Genomic DNA, 25,044 nt, shown 5'->3' on the forward strand with positions numbered 1-25,044 from the left:
TGATAGCAGTAACATGGCTCATGTGCTCCTTCTATGCCCCACACACACACACACACCACACTCTTTCCCCCTTGCCCTTTTCTATCCGATCCTGGAAACTACTTGGCAGTATTTAAAGACTCCTGGGTACTGGCCTGGACTCTTCAAAAAGATACAGGAAGCAAGAACATACAAACCACGTTATTTTGGTAGGTATTGATAATAGAATGTCAAAAGTTGGCATACTGTGGGTTTCTTTTCAGAAAAAAGATGTGTTTCTATAATTCACTGTATTTACCACTCAAGATGGTACAGATTGTAAAGTACAGTCCGTATTTTAACTACCTGAAAGTATGCTGTGTGTGAGAAGGCTGCTGACAGACTGATTACTAACAATATTTTGTTAACTGGGTACTTCCAAACAGATGTTTTTTCTGTGTATTTTTTTCTATCTGCCTTAAAACTTGTTCAAGGCAGTTGTTCAGCAATTTTAGCATGACTTTGTGTATAACTATTGCTGGAAACAATATTGATTTCCAAAAGTTCTAAGCAATATTTTAAAACAGCAAAGCAAAAACAATTATGCTTGGAAAAGTAACTTATATACTATCAGTGATGATCTTTGATGGTAAATATGCTATTTGCTGTTCTTGATACAGATGATGCTTTCAGATGGTATTAATTTTAAATGAGGAATCAAACCGTCAGTCAAACATAGAATGCAGACCTGTTTATTGGTTCATGAACTATTTAATTGTTTTCTTAGGTTGGCTGTGAACAGAACCATACATGTAACATAACTCATAAGAAAAACCAGTTCATCAAAAACAGCATTTCCATATGTTCTCTAGCCAAATTTTTTGAATGAAAATATATGTGCATTTTTATTGATCATAATGGATATGTGTGGAAATAGAATGTTATTTGGGGGAATGCTGGAATTCTTTTTCTGTCTAAATATTATGCATATGATTGTGCACTAAATCCATATATGCTTCAGGATCAGAATCACAGGTGTTTGTGTCATCACCTGTATTCAGCAAATGCCTGCATGTCTGCCATTTCAGCTACCTTGGTCAAATCTGGATGCCTATGTTCTTTCAGTCCTTCGTGGAGCAGGACTTACAGCACAGTATAAAGCTTGCTTACTTGGAAGTAATTGCTATTGTAACTCACAGGTAGAGCAGCTACTTTGCACAGAGAAGTTTCCACAGTCAGTCCCCTCCTGGCTTTTCCATGCAGGGCTTGAAAAGGATCCTGCCGGAAATCCTGGATGGTCACTGCCAGTCACACTGGGCTTGACAGACAAAAGGTCTGACTTGTGTTCCGAAGCATTTGTTGAATGTGTGTCTTAATAAGTGTGTTTAGAACTGCAGTCTAAAATTCTTTTAACTTGAGTAAATCTGTATTACATTAGCCATAGGTAGAAATTGGAAGAATTGTGGTTCAGTGGTTAAAAATGTTCTTTGGATGTAGAAAGTGACAGGTTCAAAATTGTGAGTTCTTCAGGGAATGGATGGTTGGTTAGATGTCTCCTTCAGTTCTTGGAGAGCTGATGTCAATATTTGCTGAAGGACTGGAATTGTAGGCTAGATCGATAGACAGTTTAAGTCAACTGATGTCACCTTATTGTGTTTCCAGTGTTTTCTTTGAATGGTACAGAGTTTTGGTGAGTGGGTTCCAAAAGCATGATAACCCACATTCAAGAGTAGAGTGTAGGTTGTTACTGAACTGGGGATTGTTGCTGAAGCATTGGCTATATGTTGTCTGAACCCAGCTATGGTTGGTTAACCTCTAACAACCTATGAAGAGAAACTATGGTTTATTATTGGGTTGTGAACATGGTTCAACAACAGCACATGGTTCAACGACAACTCACCCTCAACCCTTGAATGTGAGTTATGTTGTCTAAACCCAGCTAATATATCCAGTCTGAGCAGTGGAGCACTATGCTCCATCTGTAGACCTGCCATACCTTTCAATTGTGGCACAGAGGAACATGTTGAAAGCCTGAACCACTTCCTTGGAATTATATTCCATCAGTAACTGATTAATTGTTGGATTATGCCATTACTGTACTTTCTAAATACTCATGGATAGCTTTCAAGGAAGCTATTAGAATACCCCAATCTCATGCTTACACCAATTTGAGTAATTAAAAAGTTACCAGGACTGTAATGGTTAAAAAAGATCATAGCTTTATTGCAAGCTGGATTTAATGTCTGGATTTTTTGGCTCATTTTTAAAACCTTACAGAGGCTGTTTACCTTTTTACCACCTGTGTGAAAGGCAGAAACATAGAAACTGAGCGAGTCAGAAATGGCCTCCTGGTCCATCTAGTCTGACCCCCGGCTCCAGCCGGCTCTGCTCATGACATGCCTACCATGTACATGTCTAGCCTATCCTTGAACACCCGCACCAATGGGGCTTCAACCACCTCCCGTGGAATCCCATTCCATACCCTGGGGTCCGAACTGTCAGGAAGTACTTCCTGGCATCCAAATTGAACCTTGGCTCCCTGAGCTTTGCTCCATTGGAGCGCATCCCGCCTTCCTCTTCAGGGGAGAACAGGTCTCTACCCATCTCCATGTGACATCCCCTCACATACCTGTATGTCGCCAACATAGCCCCTCTGAGTCTCCTCTTCTCCAGGCTGAAGAGACCCAGTTCCCTCAGTCTCACCTCATACAGCATCCCCTGCAAACCGGCCACCAACCTTGTGGCCCTACGCTGCACTGACTCCAACCTGGCTATATCCTTCTTGTAATGTACAGCCCAGAACTGAATACAATACTCCAGTTGCGGGCGCACCAGAGTCGTATAGAGTGGTAGTAATACCTCTCTTGATCTAGAAGCCACACTTCTGGCTATGCAACCAAGGGTGGTGTTCGCCCTCTTGACCACCGCATCACACTGCTGACTCATGTTTAACCTGCAGCCAACCAGTACCCGAGGTCCCTTTCACAAGTGCTGCTTTCCAGACACTTGTCCCCCAACCTGTAGTTATGACACCCATTCCTATGCCCCAAGTGCAAGACCTTGCACTTATCCACGTGGAACGCATTCCTGTTGTCCCCTGCCCACTTCCGTAGTCTGTCCAGATCCTTCTGGATCCAGAGTACCTCTTCCTCAGTTGTGGCCACTGCCCCCATTTTAGTATCATCTGTGAATCTGATCAGCAGACTGGTCACCCTCTCTTCCATGTCGTTGATGAAAAGATTGAACAGGAGAAGTACAACAAATAACAGCTATCTCTGTACTGCATCTCCGGAGGAGCAGAAGCCTTACTCTGGACATTCAGAAACATTAATGAATCAAGAAATACTCAAGATGTGGAGAACAGGTTCACACAATCATGGAGGGGCAAATTTACCCTCCCTGTGCATGCCAGTTGCCTGGCTGGTTGTTAGGTTCTGGGTGGCTCGTTATTCATGACAACAAACCACTCTGACCTGGGCTGCACAGCATGACAAGCTGTGGTGCTGGGCATAATTATGCCAAACCACCTGGCACATCACCAGCAGACATGGGAACTGAAATGAGCAGCCCTGGTTTATTTCCCCTGCATGATCATGGCAGCCAGATCAGTCTCTCCCTTTCTCTCCACCCCAAGCGGTCTCAAAAATATCAGTTACTATGTACTTGCCGCTGTGTACATGTAACTGCTCAGTCGGTGGTCTGTATTAACCTGCCAAATGATACATTTTTATCTGACTTCTGTTTATGCTCAAAATTCTATGGAAACAGAGTGGTGAAAGTTTCCTCCCTACTTGTCAGTGCGGTGCAGACAAGGCATTGCCTGGGAGTCTCCACACCTGATACTGTGTGGAAAATAGTACTTTGTATTCACTCACATCTGGGATGAATCCTGTTGTTGGTTGCGTCCATATTACACAACTCTCATTGCCTCTTTCTGAGAGTTCTGGAAATGGATCTCATATTGGTTCTAGATGAGTTAATTTATCTGTGAGAAAACCAGGAGGTAAAATATGGATAAACTATTAACACTCTGTTGAAATTCCAGCCTCATAAAGCAGTAGGAAATTTTCCCAACATCATCCAATAAGAGACAGATCAGATTGTTCACAGCCAGTGGTTGGACCATAATATTCATTTTGAGAAAGGGTGGAGAAGGGAAAAAACAGTAGTGTAAGAACGGGCTGGTGGGAAGGAAACATGCCCAGGATCTGTGTATTTCTTGTCACACTTGTATCCCTTCACAGAAATTGTGGGCTGCAGCCATTTTTTTTGCCTTGACATGGGCCTCTGACCTTTCATTTAGTGGGAATGAGAAGCATTGGAAAAGTGTGGCAATGTTTCTAAAGATAGTGTCAGAAGTAAGGCATTCTTCCAGAGCTTTAACAGGGAGAGGTTTCTGAGAAGCTGGAGTAGTAAAGTGTGTTGACTAACTTTGATCATCCCTCACAAGTAGCTTTCATTTTTTAAGGTGTTTTCATGTGACTGCAGTGACAAATATATGATTTGGCATTTGAGATTTAGATTCCACCTCTCTTTTATGAATGTCGGAGTAGTAAAATATGGAGTATTTAACAGAATAGTTGTGTGCTTTGGAGCTCAAACTGCAGAAGCCTTGTACTTCGCTTTTTTGGTAAGTTAGTTTTATTTTTATTAGTTTGCCATGTTTAAGCAGCCACACCTACCATAGCAACCATTTTGTGAGAGAGCCCTTGACACTTCCAAATGTTCCAAATGTAGCCAATGACTCAAAAAGTTTGGGGCCCCTGGGCTTGCACAGCAGAACCAATGTAACGTATCCCGATATTTCAGAAATGTCTGCTCTTGCAACAGGCTCTACTGATGTAGATACAAAATGCATCTCATGGCAATTAGGAAGGGGCCACAGTTGTGTGCACACTGCAGCCCTCAAGTGTCCTCCCTCAGCACTTCAGCTGCAGGTAAAAGTTTAATCAGAAACACTCTCCAAGATCTCAAGCAAAATATGTTTCTTCTTATTTATGCAGCACCATGAGTGCAGCTGCAGCTTTACGGAGCACAAGATGACAGGTCCCTGTCCCCAAGGACTTAACTTTTGACAAAGGAAAAAGAAAGAAGTGGGGGGCAGGGCCGAATGGAGAGGCAGCATGTAGTGATTTCTACCGAATGTCCTAATGTTTGCTTGCAAGAAAACAGTGCTGGACTAGAAGGGCCGATTCTCTGACTTGGTATACTTTAACTTTAAAAACTAGCGAAACTAGTCCTGCGGAAACCAATGCATGACCAGTGTGGTAAGTCTATCCTCTTATGGTTTAAACTGGGAAATAACCAAAGCAGCTCTTTTTTGTATTATCCTGAAGTCCAAAGTATGCCTCTATATTCTTTTTCCCTGCCAGATAGCATTTTTGTTTAAAATGGAGGGATTCATGCAGTCCTTCCCTCATCTGTCAACTTTTCACTCAAGAAGGTTTTGGTGGTGGTTTCATCTGTCATTGTTGAGCTAAACCAAATACAAAAACATGGACACACACCTATAATAAGAAAGTAACTGGTCTGCCAAGAAGGATAACGAAGGGCAGAAAAAGGACTTAAGAACAACCCGGGAAATGATAACATGATGTGCTCATGTCAAGCTAGCTTTTGACCGTCCTAGAAAATATGACTCACAGTAATCTGAGAAAGCTTTATGAGCACAGCAGGTCCTGCTTTGATTCTGCAGCACATCTGAAATACGGGCCAGCTCTCCTCAAGCCTGTGAAGGCCTGTATTCTCACCCTGGTTGTCACCACCTGCAAATCACCTGTGTTCTTAATTTCCCTTCTGTGGTTTTTTAAAGCTCTCAGCACCAGTCTCCCAACAGGAGGAAGACTCCCTCTCCCCTCTCAAGCCACCACCTAACTTAAGATGCTATTGGTACTGTCAAAGAACATAATCCCAAAATTCAGAGGGCATGTTCAGAGGAGACGCAGTGAGAAGGTTGGAATATTTGCTTCCCACCCAAGAGTCTGCCTTCTTCACACCATTCTCCACCACCAATTCACCATTCTCTGCATCTTGGCAAACACAAGTTTGGGAGTACACCTTTTCAAAGCTAGACATGGCTCCACCTGTTCACATGGGCTCCAAAGCAGGGCTACAAGATTATTAATGAGAATTGACCAAAGTGTTCTTATTGCTGTCATGCTTTATGATCTGCACTGGCTGCCAATCTATTTCCAAATTAAAGGTGCTGATAGTAATTTAAAAAGCCCTAAACAGCTTGGGTCAAGTTACCTAAAACACTCCCTCTTTCTGTATATTCCTTCCTGGACTCTTAAGAGCCCTTTTCCAGGTGACCCACCAAATGAACCCCAGTTGTGGAATAATGTCCCTTGAGAGACTTTTCTCTGTGGACTTTTCAGTGCTAGGAGAAGACCTTTCCAAGTTTTTTTTTATTACCTCTTCAGTTGTAAAATTGTGTGCTTTTTGCACTGCTGCTGGTGTCTTGGTTACTTGTTTGGTTTTATTCTCCTTTGAACTTAAGGTTTTATAATATATTTGTATTTTACTGTGTTGCTATATTTTATTATTTTAAGCTTTGTCTTGTAAAGCATCCAGAGAGCTTTGACTGATGGGTGGTACAGAAATGTAATGTGATAAATAAAATAAGAATTGGCTCAGAAACACAGCCAGTTGACATGGTTCCTCAGAACAGTCTCTGAGGTATAACATTGACCAAGATTTAAAAACAGGTCCATACCCAGCTTTATTTTCAACACCAGCCTTCCTTATCCCCACTCAGCATCCCTTCTAGTCCCTCCTGTTATAAAGTTTCCGCGCACACGATGCACTGCTGTTTAAAAACAGGGATGGGCAGAAGGTAGATCTCCAGATGTTTTGGAATTCCAAAACAGAATTCCCTAGTAGAATGGCTAATAGCTGGAAGTCCCAAACCTCTGGAGATCCAAAGCTTATTCTGCATACACGTGAGCCAGTTTGGAATACTGGATAGAATCTTGAACTAGGACTCAGGAGATGGGGGTAGTAGTCCCACTTGGCCATGAAGCTCACTGGGTGACTATGGGCCAGTCATGGACACTCAGCCCAACCTACCTCACAGGGTTGTTGTGAGGATAAAATGGAGACCCTGTGGCTCCTTGGAGGAAAGGTAGGAAATAAACATAAGCATCAATAATTAAAATATATCCATTTATTTATTAGAGTCATATATTGCTTGATGGTCTCTTTTTAAAAAAATCTAAGCAGCTTGGATAAATTCAGGAGACACATTCATAAATCAGTCCTTACAGCAGTGCTTTGTTGTGTGAACAAGCCCTTGAATGAAGCAGACAATGCTTTGGACAGGAGGCAGTGCTGTGTGTTTCTTTGCAAATCCATCATGAAAGGAGAAGACCTTGCAATGTGCTATCAGTTGCTTTCCATGGATGTGTGAATCAATCCTAGGTTTTGTGTATCTGAAGGAATTTTGCAGTCTGTCTTCATAACCAGCCATATCATCTCAGAAACACGCTGCCTGCAGGGAGGAATTTCTTTTTAACTTCGGTCGCTGAGCAACACAGCATAGCAAGCTGTGATAAAATAGCGTCTGCTCTGGGGATGCAGGAGAGAAGACTGAGCTAAAGAAAGAAAGGAGCTAAGCTTAAAATATGAAGCAGCAGAGAATGTAGCCAATGTTGCCCACTGGCATCTCTCTGCCTGCCTGCCTGCCTGCCTGTTAATTTAATTGTTCTAAAAAGTGGGGGGAGTTATTCCATATAATGAAAATGGGATGTTTGCACTAGCAGTTTACCACAGCTTTTGCAATGAGAGATGCGTCCAGATAAGGTTTTTTTTGTGTAGTCAACCCTGCTAGGCTTGGCTTCTGAACCCCTGTCCAAACCTGTTTCTTGGGGCCATTGGTCAATTCCCCAGAGTCGTGTTAGGTGCCAATGGAAGATGTTTTTGGCTAGCACAGTTGCCATGCCCGGGTGTGGGGGATTTTCAGGGGAGCTGCAAGGAAAGGTTAACTATTCAATCCTCACAGGCTGCAATTCTTTTTGCATGTCAATTTAGCTTTAGAACAAATGTTCCAGTGGTTTTGGAAGGTTTGTAGCAGGCTGAAAATCAATGGAAGACTTTATTTTATTTAAGATTATTTGTATGGGGAGATTCATTGGCTGGCTTTGCCTCCTGTTAAATTTAAATACATTCTAGTATTTGTTTTTTGCAGAAACATATATAAATCAATATGTGCATATTTTATGGTTTTCTCCCTAAATCTTTGTAGGTTAACACCTTTATAGGCTAAACCTATGGGTTTATAGGTTAAAACTAGCACCTTGCATTGGGCTCAGAAGCATAGAGGCAGTCAATGCAAGCTGGTCAGAACTGATGCTATGTATTCGGACCTTCTGGTCCCTGTTACCAATATGGCTGCCACATTTTGTACAAGTTGCAACTTCTAAGCAGTCTCCAAGGGCAGCTCCATGGAAAGTGCATTTCAGTAATCTAATTTTGAAACTACCAGCACATAGATTACTGAAATCAAGCTATCCCTGTCTTGACAGGGCCACAGCTGCAGCTGCTAGAAAGCACTCCAAGTCATTATGGTGGGAAAGATGGAATAACAACTGCATTGTGATCTTTGACTGGTAGTGATAGGGGTCATTCATCTGGAAGCACCCTAGAACTACTGCTGTATGTACCCATATTCCAGTCAGGCAAGCACGGCCAGGGTGCTTCCAGACACAGGGCCCCTAGTGCTACCATACTATCTAGTGATTCCACCTTTTTTTCCTACGTAGGGTTGTGTTTTGCTTATTTTTTTTTCCAGTGGAAAGAAAAAAAGGGGGGGGCAATGAATAAACACGAAAGAATTACCAAATGAAGGGGCAAAATTTGCTGTCCTATGAAAGAGTATTCCATGAGCAAGGCAAGACAATTGTAGGATGAAAGCCACATCTGGAAGTGCCCACTGTACCAACAGCAAAGCCTCCTCATCCAAAATAGGCAGTACAATCCTTTTTAGGGTGCCACTCATTGCACCTTTGGTGCATTTAACCCCTGAACCTGGAGGCTTATGAGCACTGAAGCAGAGAGGAGGGGGAGTGAAAGTGATCTGTGTCTCCTCCTTCCTTCTACTCTGCACTTTGGCTGGTTGGCCAGTTTGGGCAGCTTTGCAGGGAGAGGAAAGGAGGCTGCTGTCAGGATGCTCCCAGTCCGCTCCCTTCGCTGCCCCCTTTAGCATCTCTCTGAGGTCCATTTCAAGCCTTGGAAAGGCAGCCAATATGGTTCGCAGATTCAAAGTATCCTCTGTTCCCCATACACAGGGAGACAAGCTTTCAGGCTGACAGATTTGCTCTTTCAGTCCCTTATCGTGAGACAGCTAAGTTCAGAGCCTGAGGGAAATCCTGTACCATTAATATTTGCTAGTTAAGAGACCATGACATTTTCTTCTCTGTGTGCATCTGTGTTCTCTAAAGAAAGACTGAGCTGAAAGTTTCCTATGCAGAATGTCCAGTCTCAGCTTGTGTGTGTGCATGTGTGTAAGTAAAATCTCTGAGGGACCAGCACTACAAAATGGGCTGGCTCTGTCATGAGGCCGAATGAGATGGCTACTGCAAGCAGCTGAACTGGGATATTACGAAATATATTGTTGGGTTTTTACTGCTGGACCGGGGGAGAGGTGCTTCTGAAATTTTCCACCACAAGTGCCACAGTAACTTGGCAGGCCATGAGTGTGACTGTGTGTGGGGGGGTGGGGGCTGTTGGATTTGATTTTCTGCCTCAGGAAGCAAAATATCTTATGCTGGCCTGTGCTGAAAGTCTCAGGAGGACTATTTCCTGTCAGTTGCAGAAGTTTCTTCTCAGCCTTTTTATCCTGCTGACCGTCTGTTGCCACTACTAATTCCTCCTCCATGACCACTTTCCTCCAGGGGCCAACACATCTCCCTTCCACCATCCTGGAATGATATTATGGATGCTTCCAGAAAAGGCTATTACTCTGTAGTTGCCTGCCCCTGCCTCAGTCACAGAATTCTATGAGGGATCATTAGTAACTCTCCCACGGTTTCCCACCTCTTCTGTCTCTTTCCTTTCTACAAGTAAGGAGACAAGATTAAATTGGTGCACAATCCCTTTTGATGGATAGGGAAGAAGCATCTTTATTATGCCATACCTTTCCAAAAGTTGTCCAAGTTTGGACAACAGAACAAGCGACCATGGTAGGAAAAAACCATAGAACAGGCAGTTGTGTCTTAGCATGCTTGATGACCAAGCTTAAATCGCAATGATTAATCACAATGGCTGGGTTTGGAAAACAGGACAAGTGGCTATGATTTTTTATAACCGGATGTGGGCAGGGTTGGGGGAAATAACAGCTTCCAGCACGCACACAGATACACAAGAAAAAGAAAAGAAGCAACAACTACTGCAAAATGGTGAGCACAATCTCTGCAACACTTGCTCCAACTTAAACCATCCCTGAGAAAATTTCCAAAACTCTTTCCCTCTACCCTCCATCTGATACCTGTAATCAGAGCAAGAAATCTGGGAATCAATTTTTAGTCACCTTTTTTTCCCAACCACAGCGTTGGATTGGTAAGAAAAGCAACCGGTGGAATTTCCACCACCCCATCGAAATCTTAAAGTAGTGCCATGCAAATCTTAAAGAAGACCTGACAGAATTACTGATCATCCTACAAACGAGAAAGAATGTTGTCCTGGTGATCCTTCGCTTTCATATCAGGGCTTGCTTCAGACCACACTATTCCAAACGCTCTGTTGCAGGCAGGCAGCGAGCTGAACCAGGTGTACTCTGCACATCTAGGTTGCATCTTTAATTCATTGCATTTGTTATTAAATAGCCAGCAAAGCATCACAGTAATAAAGATGTGTGTAGAGCAAGCAACTAATTTCTGCTGATTCTGACTTATTTGTTTTGGATTTCAAGGCAGTGTTTCAAGCCAGCAGAAAACTCCAAGGATGCCAAACTGGGGAGGTGGAGCCAAATGCGGTGCCTGTGACAAGACCGTCTATCATGCTGAGGAAATCCAATGCAATGGCAGGAGTTTCCATAAGACATGTTTCCATTGCAGTAAGTGTGTTTATACTATTTTGCTTCGCTTGCTATGTTTCTTGTGTCACATAAGCTACAGCACATAGCATTCCTTATTTCTGCTAAAAGTAATGGTGCATTAAACAGCAATAAATGCATTCAGAAGCCAGGTCCAAAATGGAGTATGATCTGCAGAGAAATCCTAGGATTCTAAGTAGGATTGGCATGTCACATTGTCATAATGCTGTAGGAAAATTGTTTTTATGGGATTATAGAATTGCAAGGAACCTCCAAGGAGATTGTCCAACCCCTGCTAATGCAAGAAATCCCACCTACAGCATCCCATCTAATCTCTCCTTAAACACTTCTGATGAAGATAGTCTGTTCCACAGTTCATTCAAATTCTAGCTGTCCAATGTCAAGAAAACACTAGCATTTGCAAGCACTTTGAGATGTGTTTTTGAATGGCATTGTTCCAAAGCCAGATAAGGAATGCTAGATATTTGAGGCACATGAGTATTTATAAGGGTGGGAGATCTAGGGATGGTGAACTAATAAATATTCTGAGAGTTTATCCACCAGCAAAGGCACAAACATTGAAAACCAGTTTGCACATGTGGAAACCGGACATACACACAGGGAAATCAGAGAATGCATGTGATTGCCCACACATGCATCTCAGGATCTGATGTGTATATTTAATTTATTTAGTATATTTAACAATGACAGATCTCTACTGCCTATAGGACTATAGTGTAGCTGTATACTCTCCTTCTTATTACCCTGCATTATATGTTATATACCTGCTACATGCAGTGTAGAAGGGTCTCCCAGACTATGGAAAATAATCTTATGAAACAGAAACCAATGTGAATGGTACTTGCATTTGTCACTTTATTTTATGCTATCATGGGTAATGTCTGAATCAGCCCTTCAGTCAGAGTTCCGGATGCAATATACAACAATATAGATCTACTGTTAGGATCCCAAATGTTAACTTTATAGCTTGGTGTTTACGTTCCATTGCTCAATGAAAAGTATTCCACCGCAAGTTGAAACACTAGTGAACAAACTCTACATTTCATTTTATAGCTTGGTTTGATATTGTATGTTACCTTTCTAATCACTTATCTGCTATGATCACATGTTACAAAATGGAAGAAGGAGCTGCAGCAGATGCTGCCTTGTGGAATGTTGCTATTCAGCTTGCCAGCCAGCCAGCCAGCCCTGCGCGTCTTCAGGGCTACTCCATTCCCCCCACCCACCAGCCAGATTCCCCATCCCTGCCCTCAGCATTCCTTTCACAGTCTGTGAGCACTGAGCATGCTCAGTCCTTTGGCGGTATCCAGGTGCCTCTGTGTTCAACCGCTGCTCACCCAATGGGACTTTGGCACTTCTAGGAGTAACTCTGGGTTGGAACAAGTAAGCATAGCTTGCACAAGTTCTACTGATCTGCCCCAAACCAGAAACAAGCATTTTTGCTAATTTTGGGTGTTGTTTGTAGCGGTGGAAAAGTCCCAAATTTCATTGGAGCCAGAGGTAGTGTACAAGCCTTACTGGGTGTTCTTCAGGTTTTCATATAGTGGTTTCTCCATAACAACTTTTTATTCTTCAGAAATCCTTGGTGATCCTCCAAGCCTGCTAATACCTCCTGCTTGTACATTGATCGAATGATGTCATTTTGACTGCCATTCTGAGATTGCATTAGCATTCAGTTACTACCAAATTTGCCATCTTTTTGGCACTAGGTTAAGGCAACCCTCTTTGCAGAGGCTTTTTAAGACCTCACTGGTTATTCAGGAGCCTGACATGTTTAGGCAGGTCCCTTTCTTTTATTCTTGGCTGTGTCTTTTTATCGTCTTTTAATGCTTTTTATGCTATTATAAATTAATTTTAGTTGTTATCATTGTTATTTATTGCATTGTTTTATACTTTGTTGTAAACTGTGAAGCCCAGAGAACTTCAGCTATCAGCAGTATAGAAATGAAAAGAAATGAATAAAATATGGCAGAGGAGAATGGTTTTTTCACTAGAAACTTGAGGTCCATCAAAGAGACCCAAGTGCAAAATAGCGACAGGGGAAGACAGGCACAAAACTATGGAGCTGAAGCTTGCAAGACACTTGCCCCACCCTGACCCCCACCAAACTTCCTTGATTTCAGTGATCTAATTCAGGAAGAAAACTATTATAAAAATGTTGGGAGTAAGAGATCTACTGCAAATCACCAAGGTCCTTCCAGCAGATTCCTGTCTGTCTTCTTACTAGTCCTGCTATCTGAGATAGTAACTGACAGTGCTAACCTGTCATTCACTGTGCATCACAATGCTTAATTCGAGCAGAACCTGGGCATAACAAAATGTAGATTTTCACTGCTTGTTGTTTCAATAAGGAGTCTGAATAATTGACATTGACACAAATTACAGAAAATGAGATAGAACAATTTAAGGGACCATCAAATAAAATAAAATCTCATAACATAAGGACTGTGCTAGGAGCCGTGTAGAACCCAGATGTTGCAAATCAGATGTGAGCATCAAATGAAATTAAGGAAAATTGTACAGGGTTTGATAAAAGAATGGCTCAACAAAGTACAAAAGCAGAAAAAGATTGACAGGTAAGAGAGACCAGCTTCTTTTCTTACAGATTTTCTGTGATAGGAAGGAAGGTTTCTCTAATGTTCAGCTCAGCATCTGTTTGCCTGTAATTTAAACTGACATCGATTGTGGGCACTAGAAGGAATGATGGTTTTAAAGTACAGGAGAGCTGATTTATGGATAAACATTAGAAAAAGCTTCCTGCCTCTAAGACTCTGATCAGTAATTATTTGTCTTGCCAGCCTACTTTGAGGGGCAGACTGAGAGTGAAGGGTGATGGGTTACCCATGTGCTAAGTGGACTACTGCAATTTAATCTATTTCCATGTTCCTTTTGCCTCTGTTGGCCACTGGGGAGCCTGGCTGCAGTGGAGGCTCATCCTAGTCCCAGAGTTGTCAGCTGAGAAAACAGTGGCCATGCAGTAAGCTACCTCTGAAGGTGAAAGCTTAAAAAAAGAAGCAAAACGTGCCCCCAGGCAGAATTAAACTGCATGCAGTTTCTTCTAACTTATATTAAAATAATTGTAATCCAATAATCTAGTGTTAAAATAATATTAAGCCACTGTGGTATTAATGCTGTGTCTTTAGAAGAGATTCCTGAAGGCTGAAAAAAATCATACACTTTATTAAATTTAGTGCTAATACATTCAAATAAAAAGAAACATAGAAACAGAGCGAGTCAGGGATCTCCTGGGCCATCTAGTCTGACCCCTGGCTCCAGCCAGTTTCACTCACAACTTGCCTACCATTTGCATGTCTAGCCTATCCTTTAACACCCTCACCTATGGGACCTTAACCACCTCCTGTGGAAGCCACTTCCATACCCTTGGGGTCCTAAGAAAAGCGTTTAAATGTTGATGTTCCCATTAAATCCATTTCATCAAATGTTCTGAATACTTGGAGAACAGTCATTTGGAAAGTATTGAAGGTGGACAATGGACCAGTCCCATAGTTCATCTCATCCCATTTAACAATAACTCTTTCTCCTCCTGTCTCACCATACTCCATGCTGGTGGTACCTGAACAGCATGGGATGGTTGACCTTGTATTAAGATCAATGTGGGAGAAGCCATCTTGGGAGAGTCAACAAGTGGGTGCAAGTGAGTCTTGTCAGTGGGACTGAGGCAACTCTGGAATTGATCCTGGTCTGTCTCACTCCTTCTTCAAGTCTGTTTCTCCAGAAACTGGACAGTTTTACTGCTGCCAGATTGAGGCTGGAAACCGATGTTCAGTTCAACAATTCTATTGCTGTCAAACTTAGGCTTCAGTCCTTTCCGGGGGCAGGTCCCACTGAACTTAGTGGAACTTGATTTTGTGGAGACGTGCATGGGATGTATAATGAATTTGCATCTTCTTTTAGCTTTGCTGCTGTTGGTTGTGTTCAATGTTCTTTGAGTTTGCTTTTAGAAATTGGTAACTTGCAGTTTTTTGATTGCACTATTTGCCTTTATGGTTCTAGGCGCACTGGATACTATTAGTGACAGAGATACACATAACAAAATCAGTAATATTGCTTATTATAGTATGATTCGAGGAGAAAAGAAATCTCTGCCTCCCTACTAGTCACCTATTATTTTTTGCACCATGACTTGATAACCCACATGTGAGGCTTGTCTTTGCCTATTGCACTTGTCTGTTGGCTTTTGCTTAAATGTGCTGGACACGAGGCATTATAATAATTTGTAAATCCCAGACTCGTTTGCGATGACTGCCAGCAGGTTGACAGATCTCCAGAATGATTTCAACAATAGCACTTCAAGGGCTTTTGCTCCATCTGTTGCAGCCGATCCTCTGTCCCAAGGGGGGCAAAAATAGAAGCAGTGCTGTTGGAGTTTCTCTCATCTCTTAACACCCACGGTAAACATAATTAACATTTCCTCACAGATGAGGATGGAGAAGGATCCGCTTCACAAATCTACAGGAGCTTCTTGCTTTAATGGTCTTAATTTTGGAAAATAGAATTAAGGGCACAATCCCCTGCCAGCTGGAATAGACCAGGAGGTCATTTTTCTGTCTAAAAAAACACACACTTGTGCCTTAGGGGTATTTCCCTTCCTTGTGTTTCAGGAATCAACTGTGCTTCCTCCAATTTGACGATTATCCAAAACCCACTGATGACAAATGAAAGAATTGCAATGCATTGTTACTTTTATATTGGGCATCTCCCAACATGTTTTTAAAGGTCTTTTCCACAACTGCAGCCAAGTAAGAATAAGCACCTTTTACATTCTGGTGCTGGATTTACTTAGGACAGGAATGTGAAGCTCTTTTAGCCTGGGATGGGGGTCAAATTCAATGTGAGACGCTTTCAGGGCTACATTCCAGGGGCAGGTGGGCCAAAGGCAGACAGATGGTAGTCCAAAAATACCAGTATATTTTAGTTTTGAAGTCTTACTGTCAGTAAACAAGCCAGTGTGCCGTGGTAGTGAGATTCTGGACTGGGACTTGGGAGATCCAGGTTCTAGTCCCCACATGGCCACGGAGCCCACTGAGTGACTTTGGGCCAGTCGATAACTTTCAGCCTAACATACCTTACAAGATTGTGAAGATAAACTGGAGACGAGGATGAGGATAATGTAAGCTGTATTAGGATCCGTGGAGGAAAAGTTGGTGGGATACAAATAAATAAATCTCAGATCTATAAAGACATTTCACTCTTGCAGAATGTGGGAGCCAGGAATTCAAAAGATGGGAAACTACCAATGAGCAGTGGTCTCAGAAAGGGGAATGCAGCTGGAGGAGGGTTCTGAGACTGTCTGTGAAACCCTGGCAGGCTGGACTAGGGTCCAGATGGGCCAGATTTTTTTAGACCTGATGTTACCAGTCAAAATATACTGGGTAGCTGTTTCTTTTCCTCCTTAATGATTTGTGCCGAGAAATGACTTGTGTCAAGTCCTTGTTTACTGCCATGAAAGAAGAAGGGTTTGCAGGGGTTCTGGCTTCAAGTACAGGCAGTTGTGGATGTAGGTTGTGGGTGTGGTTGCTGCTCCATTTCTTGAGCTGGCCTATCTGGAAGCACTGTTGGCTCTGTTAATTACACAGAGGTAATCGTAGAAATGGGAAATAATTCTTTCTCAAAGTTCCAGTCTTGACATACACTGTAAGTAAACATTTTTAAAACACAAGTGCAGCTTAGATCCGATCAGATCAGATTCCCCCCCAGATAAAATGAAATGTAGCATTTCATACAGGTACTCTCAGTAATCCTTACATCCCTATAGCATGACCCCATAGTAAGAGTCCCATTGCAGGGGCAGGCAGGTTTGCCAGAAACTGACTGTCGCTGAGAACAGGTTCCAACTCAAGGTGCTCACAATGGGACTAGAGTGGTTCTTGAGACCCCATCAAATCAGAATATCAAATATTAGGGCATCCCAGGAGCCCTGCTCCCCCAGGTGTGGTTCCCTTTTGTAGGAGAGCACCCTGGAGACTGTAGGTATTTCTGAGTTTATTTACAAATATACAAATTTAGCGTAGATGGAGGCACTGTTTAACATGCCAACAAAGCAGTCAGATCCACTGTTCCCACATTTCTTCAGAGAGAGGCACAGACATTCCAAAATATTTCCCTTCCAGAGCTCAAAGCTAGCTGTCTCATTCGTTACACTTAAAATTGCCACTTCTCCTCTTCTTTCCCTTAGTGAACACACCTAGTTTGCTCCCTCACTCTGGCCAGAGAGGTGTGTGTGTGCATGAGAGATAGAAAGAAAGGATGAGAGAAATAAATTCTCCAACCAAGACCTGATCTTTCTGGGCTATCTACCTGTAATTTCTCTTATAAAAGATGCAGCTAGTATACTTTGCCACAGATTGTTAAGAAGCTTTCAGTTCTCCTTCTGGCCACATTAACCCTCTCTTGTTCATCCCTTAAATGCAAGGACACGTGTCGAGATAACAAGCACATGAAACATGAATTTTCTTCCATTCCAGTGGCTTGCAGAAAAGCTCTGGATAGCACAACAGTAGCAGCCCATGAATCGGAAATCTACTGCAAAACCTGTTACGGGAGAAAATATGGTCCCAAAGGGATTGGTTATGGACAAGGCGCCGGCTGCCTCAGCACAGACACCGGAGAGCATCTCGGGCTGGACTTACACCAGTGAGTGGAATTCTCAGTTGTTCGATAATTATCAGGCTGCATTGCATGAAGTCACTTCATTCAGTTTCCATAACAACATGCAGAGGAAGTCGTAGCCGAGACTTTTGTTCAATAGGTCTCATATTCTCCTCCTCCTCCCCGTTTTAATGATGCTCAGTCCCAGCAGAGCATTACTTTCAAATTATTTCCTATTCCAGTGGGTAATTATGCTACAGAAAGAGCACTTGCTTTACATGTCACCATAGACTTCAATCTTCACAGCAATTGAAACTCATTAAGCGTGGCACAATCAAAGGGAGATGTTCTCAGTACAATAGTGGAATCACTGTACTGCATTGTACTGAGATGTTATTAAAGCTGGAATAGGCACAATGCAATCTGCTCTTGAGAGGGTGTTTTCCCCCTTCCATTTCTCTAGGCCTTTTCTCTGAATACTTAAGGTTAAGGGTTACTACTTCATATGCAGACCTCTATGTTCAAACTAATATAATGACAGAGAAGGGAAGATTACGACTGCAAGCAAGTAAGAATAAGAATCAGAGCTTTACAATACTAGTGGTAGTATCATGAAGTTCAGTTAATTTCAAATAGGTGTGTATCATTTCTAGAATCAGAATATAACCACTCCCCAAAGCTGTGCTGTCTATACACTCCTGCATAAGTCCATTTCCCACGGAACTCAGTGGGGCTTATTTCTGAAAGTAAGACATACACAGGACTGCACTGTAAGCAAACTTACCTGCAAGTCTGGCCTATTGAGTTCCGTGTATATCACTCCAGATACTGAGTTGGATCCAGATTTATACATGCTTGGCGTACTCTGGATCCAATTCTATGGATGTTTTGTGGAACAGAAATCCTAAAGGAACACTTGGAGGTCGTTCATGGGAAAGGGCTGCCCTGGACATGTCAACAGAGCTAGGGGGGGTATTTGTGCACATTCCTTTGTGCATCAGTGAGCTCCTTCCACTGAACAAATCGGCATTTTGGACCAAGGTGATGATGGGTGACTTGTGGGGGCTTCCGGATAGTTGCTCCTCCTGCTCCTATTCAAAAGATATTGGGCAGCTTTTCTGTCTTTTCCCCCCTTAATGGGTTTTATGGGATAACCTAACAAGGCAGACAAAGCATTAGGCAAAGATTGGAAGGGTTACAAATGGAAGACAACCCCTTATAAGATCTGTGGATGAGGACGCCAGTTGCATAATCAACCATAACTGCTCTACGGGGTCTATAAAAGAAAAAAAAGTAATCTATATATAAAATGGATAAATCAATAATGATATCAGCAGTTAAAATATAGGGAATACTGTTAGAATCCTAATGAGCTCATCCAAAGGCAGTTCCAGAATAGCTGCCACAAAGCCTCAACAGACAAGTGTTGTTTGGTAAGGCCAGTTTAGAGCTCACAATACAAAGATACGTTCAAGAGGGACTGAGGATCCTTAAAGGTTCACATCGGTAGATTTTCTTCCTCTTTAACCAATTGCTTATGCAAGCAAAGTGCCAATTCTTCTGATACGTGTTAGTGATGGTCAGCATGGAGCCCGGTGGTGGCAGTTCACCGTCCTTTAGTGCAAAGGGGATATGGTTGAGTTCTATGGCACCAAATTCCTGTATAATGTGTGGGTGGCATTAAAGGCACTTATTCCAGATACACAGGGCTACTGTCTGCCCAACCAGAGCTGCCCTCCCCTCCCCTCCCCTCGTGCCCCCTGCCTGAACACCTACAGGGGGCATTCAGCCCAACAAGGATTCTGTTGGTTGAGGGATGTTGGATACAACCTGGAGGATTTACAGTGCTCAGAACTTCTTGCCTGGAAATCCTGGTATCATTTGGCCATTCACTCAAAAGTGGACAATACTGACTACTGAACAGTTATAACATATGCAAAACACTGCAGGGTATCTGTCTCTGTACAAAACATTTGCATTCATCCACCAAAAGTGAGGTTGATTTTGAATGTTGTGACACACACGTTGTGTTTCCAATACTTGCTTAATCAAAAGTTTATTGTGTGCCACATCTTCTTGCCACCAGTTCACCAAAGCCAGCTCGTCCTTCCACACCTACCAACCCTTCAAAGTTTGCCAAAAAGTTTGGTGATGTAGATAAATGTCCTCGTTGTGGGAAATCAGTATATGCTGCAGAGAAGATAATGGGAGGAGGAAAGGTAAGAAACAGATCTATAATGTAACATGGCTGGGAATGATGGGAGTCATAGTTCAAAATGTCTGGAGGCCACTATGGAGAGAGCTATTAGTTCAACATCTTGTCTCACAAAGGTTAGTTAACTATATGAATGTTAGTTGCTTTGTGTTCTTAAACCATGAATTGATTGAGCCAATGCACCTCTTTGAATCTAGTGAGACGTACATATGAATATTTATGCTTAAGATTGTGCTTTAAAAGCTCATCTTGCCCCTATTTATTTCACAAATTCAACCTTCCTATTGAAACAACAGGGTAGATATTAACCATCCCAAGTAGCCTAATACTTTGTTGCATGAGTCAACATTGAGAAATGCTGGGTTTAGCATCTCCATTGTAGCAAGTCCTGTGCAGGTCTGTTCCTCCTTTCACATATTACATTAAGGGGAAAAACGTTTCCAGTGATTGTTCTCCTTACGTACAGATCAACTCAAACAAGCCTAAACCTGGAACAAATAAAGTGGTTATGGCTTATGGCTTTTTCTTTAACAACCTTTTGCTTCCTTTTTCAGCCTTGGCACAAGACATGCTTCCGATGCGCTATTTGTGGAAAAAGTCTAGAATCAACAAATGTTACAGACAAAGAAGGAGAGATTTACTGTAAAGGCAAGTGTGGCAGAGTGCCTAACATTTAATTCAGGCAAAGTTTCTTATGGTGCAGCCCATGAAGACTTGTAGGGGAACAAGGAAAATGCAACAAATTTGGGAGAAATGTAGAAGAACTTGGTTTTAGTGGTATCATTGAATGATAGACATGGTTGCTACTGCTCACCTTGTATAACAAAACAGCGCACACCTGGACCTTAATCCCACTAGGTTCCTGCCACTACCAACTGCAAGATCAGTTACAGGGAAATATTAGTTGGTTCAAAGTACACATTCTCTCAGGATCATATTATTGTCCTTCAGGGGCTAAACTACATATGATATTAAATGCTAATGCAGCATTCAGTTCTTCCCTCAATGTTTAGCACAGTGGAAGGGCATCTCAAGCCTTCCAGCCCCCTCAAAACACACCACCTTTCACATGAACAAATCTTGACCCTTATCCAACGTTAGCAGGCGATGCATCCGCTCCTATATCACCAGCTTCTTAGATTCTTCTTCTTCAGTGCCCAGGAGGGAAACAGAGTAAAAAAGAAGACAGATGGGAATCAGGGAAATGTTTTGTGTTGAGAACCTTATGACAATGGCTAAAATGTAGTATTTCTTTCTTTTGCAGTTTGCTATGCAAAGAATTTTGGTCCTAAAGGAATTGGATTTGGTGGCCTCACTCAAGTTGAGAAGCTGGAGTAAGATATTTCCCACTTAGACCTATCTAAATAGTAACACATGGCTAACAATGAGATATTTTGTTTTCATCTCACTAAGCTGATAAGCTACTTTCTTACACAAATATTGTACTATATTTTGGTTCAAGAGAGCATATTTTGACAGGCAGTATAACAAAACATTTCTAAACAACAAAAAACAACTTTATATCCAAAGAGCTGAACAGTTCACAAATAATGTCAGAATTGTTATCTGGTTTAGAGAATAGAAGCTCTGGTTACTATATCACAAAGAATTGCATTTATAATACATAGCAGGAAGAATGCTATTTTTACACAAATGTTAACAAACCATAACTTGATTCCTATTTTGTAGTCTGTACAACTCCAACAAAATGGCATTTTGAAGGTATGTTGCTGATATGTCATGCAAATAAAGATATTTGACCATAATTTGTCAATCTATAATAATTAAAACATTAGATTGGATCCAGACTTAGACATGCTTAGAGTAGATCCACTGAAATCAATGGGACTTAGGTTTGTAATGACCAACAAATCCATTGGTTTTAATGGGTCAGTTCTATGTTCACTTAGATGTTTTATCTCTGATACCTCCTTGTTCTCTCTGTTTAGAAAAATGGGCAGAGGAAAATATTCCATCTTCACACATGCACTACAGAGCCACTTAACAATTTGCATTCCGATTAAAAATACTTGTCTTCCAAGTATTTTTGGAAGGCTGAAGGGAACATTGCATTTAGTGGGATTAAGACAAATAAAACAATGTTAAAATCAACTATAAACCAATCTCCTTCTGAAGATGCAATGATGTTCATGCTTCTATGTTGTGTCACTGATTCTGTGAGGTTTAAAGAAGAAAGCAAAATTGTATGCTATACCAAGTCTACTGCTCCATAAAGCCCAACTACAAGAATCATAGCATGTCATCCAGTCCAATCTCAGAGGCTTAGAAGAGCCAGTGGCCAGAGCAAGGTGCTGCAGCCACCATGCCTTGCTCCATGGGTGCATTTTATCTAGGCATCCATTCTTGGATGTCTAAATAAAGTGCTGTGGGAAGAAGGCTGGAGTGCTTATAGGAGTAGGCACAGGCAGGCAGCCCAGCTGCTCCCTGCCCTCTGGCGTAGCCCTTTCCCTGCTCTGTGCCACAGTTCTGCTCCCGCAGATGCAGCTGGTGCTATGCTTTCTTTGCCAGGTACAAGGGAGCAGGTGCTCCAAAAGCTCCTGTGGAACTCTCCACAGTTAATGGCAGGTCATTACAGAATCGTGGCCCTCAGTCTATTTTACCTTATTTCTGTCCTGCCCTTTCTTCAAGCAGCTCAGGATAGTAATAGGATTTCTCCTAAAAATTGTATCATTACAACGAGCCTGCTGGAGAGCTCTGGCTGAGAGATACTGATGGCTCCAAAACCACCCCGCGAGCTTCACAGTTGCACAGGTATTTGAACCCAGGTCTCCCATGTTTAAACAGCACACCATGCCATCCCTCAATTCTCCCTTGAAAAAATGTGTGGCTTTCGCCCCATGTAAACCATGAATGCATCTAGCATTGAACCCCAAACTTCTCCCATTCAAAGCAAGAACTTTCCCAAATCTGTTGTCCTTCAGTTGTTTTGGAGTTCAAGTCCCATCAGCTGCAGCTATTATGGACAGTGGTCAGTAATACTGAAAGATATGTCCTGGAGATGGTGTGGACTACATCTCGTAGCATTCCTGACCTCTGGCCATGCTAGCTGCAGCTGATGGGACTTGAACTCCAAAATAGCTGGCTGGGAAAGGCTGAGGTAGACAATGGAGCCTGAGCAAATTTTACAATCAGACATCTAATGTGAAGCCATATCTGTTTACTGTTTATTATTTTGCTCTGATTTTCTTCAATGTCACCTCTGTTCTGCTTTGCTCTGGCATAAAGCTCAGGGTACATTGGAGTCTTGCTGTGTGTCAGTGCCAATGTGAAATATGATTTGCGCCACTTTACAGCTGCACACAGAGAACGTCTGAGTGAGTTATTAATCTCTTCAATTTTAAGGAAAAGGAGTGTATAAAACTCTGTACTTGTGGTCCAAAATGCACCTTGAAAATATCATTAGCATTTTCATTGTCATAAATGTATTAGTCTGACTCAGATAAATATTTCAATCATCAATTAATATATTTAGAGTCTTGCTTACAGTTACTTGATTTATAAAACATGATTTCTCTTGAATATTTGAAAATCTATCACTATTAAATACAAAAAACTTCTAATTTAAACATGTCCATGAATATATTAAATCTAAACAACTTTTGTACAGACTTACAAAGAGGGACACATTTCTAAAATTACAAACCAGGTTTCCTATGCTAAAATATTTTAGACTTCAAAACATCTTTTATTTCCCTTAACCATAATGTGTGCAAATTTCAATCAATGGACATGTATTAAAAATGCACAGGATCCCCATATTGCTTTACCAAATTGCATTAGCAATTTGAAAAATGTCTTTTTATAGTTCTATTTCCTTCCAAATGAACCTACTGGTAAATGTCTTGGGTAAACTATAGTTGTGATAACATTGTTCTGCTTGCAGCAGTTTATTCATGTAAACTTTGTTTTCAAAATAGCAGTAAGACCAATAGAACAAAGGAAATTATAAAATAATTTGTAATGCATATACAATATACCAAATATACATATTTTAAAGCTTCCAGTAAATCCCAAGGATTTTATTTTTTTTTTCACACAGAATGAACATTACGATCCTTTACTGACTGAAATATTAGGGTGTATTGCTTAGTCCAGTCAATTCTGTTGGGCTTGAGCATTCCAAAACATCTGCACTGAAAGAAGTCTGCTAGGTTCTGGAAGCATCCATGGCTAGGAAGGAGAAGAAAACCACATAGTGAAAAAGGAAATGTTTTTCCACAATTATCAGCATAAGAAAGGAACTGAAACATATATTATAGTTCCAGAGGCTGCTTGCAGTTCAGAGGTACTCCAGTGAAGGGAATATTCAAATTGTGACTTAACATTGCTCTATATTCATATAGACCCTATATGGAGGAATTAGTTCTTACATACTGCAGTTCCATGTGAATGCAGCCCAGCAGCTGCCTCTGCATACTTTCAGAATTCTCACAGGACCACAGGAAATAGTGACTTTATATTTTAAAAAAATATCAGCACATGTTTGGCTGTATGTAAGGAACTCTAACAGTGCACAGACAGCAGGAAAAATAAAGTGTCCACCATCTAGAAAAACCATAGATAGCATGCTCACTATTTCCCCAAATTTTAGTTATTTTTTTATTTCATTTCTACAGAACCCTACAGCTGAAGCTCTCCAGGAGATTTACACAATCCATAAAAACAAATAATAAAAATACAATAAAATACCATAAAACTCAGCAAAAATATTAAAAAATTAAAAACAGCTAAAACAGATTGTTAACCAGCAGGAATTGCTCTACTGTGAATTCTGGACTCCATTTATGAACATAGAGATTTTGCAAGAGATATCCACCATATTCAGGACAGGAATGAAAGCTTGGATTCTCCTCCTGTCTATCAGTCCCTAGCAAGGAACGTGGATGTTATTTGTGCACATCCTTTTAGCTTCTCTGTCTTTTCTCAGGGTCACTGCAGATACTGCTACAAATTAGCATTGATCTTAAGCACCACTGCACCAAGGTTAGATTGATGTCCCTCCCATGCCTTGGGAGCAAACTGACACATAATTGGCACTCAGTCATTCAGAACAAGTACCTGTCACTTCAGACACTGTACAGAAGCTGCTCTGTGATAAAGATTTAACATTCTGATACATGAATTCGCAGAAGTGCTCTGAAACTTCTCTGTAAGGGCAGCTTTGGAATTATGAGATACTCAAGAGCACTCT

The 25,044-nt window shown here is 41.6% G+C and overlaps 2 protein-coding genes across 3 annotated transcripts in view; one reads left to right on the plus strand and one right to left on the minus strand.

Moving 5' to 3' along the window:
• Positions 1 to 55: 55 nt before the first annotated feature.
• CSRP3 (cysteine and glycine rich protein 3) lies at positions 56 to 21,598 on the plus strand. The gene is made up of 6 exons (XM_044437204.1): positions 56 to 188; positions 10,865 to 11,008; positions 17,494 to 17,662; positions 19,704 to 19,836; positions 20,387 to 20,480; positions 21,097 to 21,598. Exons 2-6 carry the CDS (start codon positions 10,897 to 10,899, stop codon positions 21,168 to 21,170), a joined length of 582 nt encoding a protein of 193 aa, XP_044293139.1. The 5' UTR covers positions 56 to 188; positions 10,865 to 10,896; the 3' UTR covers positions 21,171 to 21,598.
• Positions 21,402 to 25,044, minus strand: part of ZDHHC13 (zinc finger DHHC-type palmitoyltransferase 13) — a 34,812-nt gene continuing 31,169 nt past the window's right edge. For both annotated transcript variants that reach the window (XM_044437199.1, XM_044437200.1), the window contains exon 17: positions 21,402 to 24,023. In XM_044437199.1, the coding sequence (XP_044293134.1) occupies positions 23,885 to 24,023 (139 nt within the window). In that variant the 3' untranslated portion in view covers positions 21,402 to 23,884. The remainder of the gene's footprint in view (positions 24,024 to 25,044) is intronic.

The sequence above is a fragment of the Varanus komodoensis genome, unplaced genomic scaffold (genome assembly GCF_004798865.1).
Source record: "Varanus komodoensis strain SLA01 unplaced genomic scaffold, ASM479886v1 scaffold3, whole genome shotgun sequence".
NCBI lineage: Eukaryota > Metazoa > Chordata > Lepidosauria > Squamata > Varanidae > Varanus > Varanus komodoensis.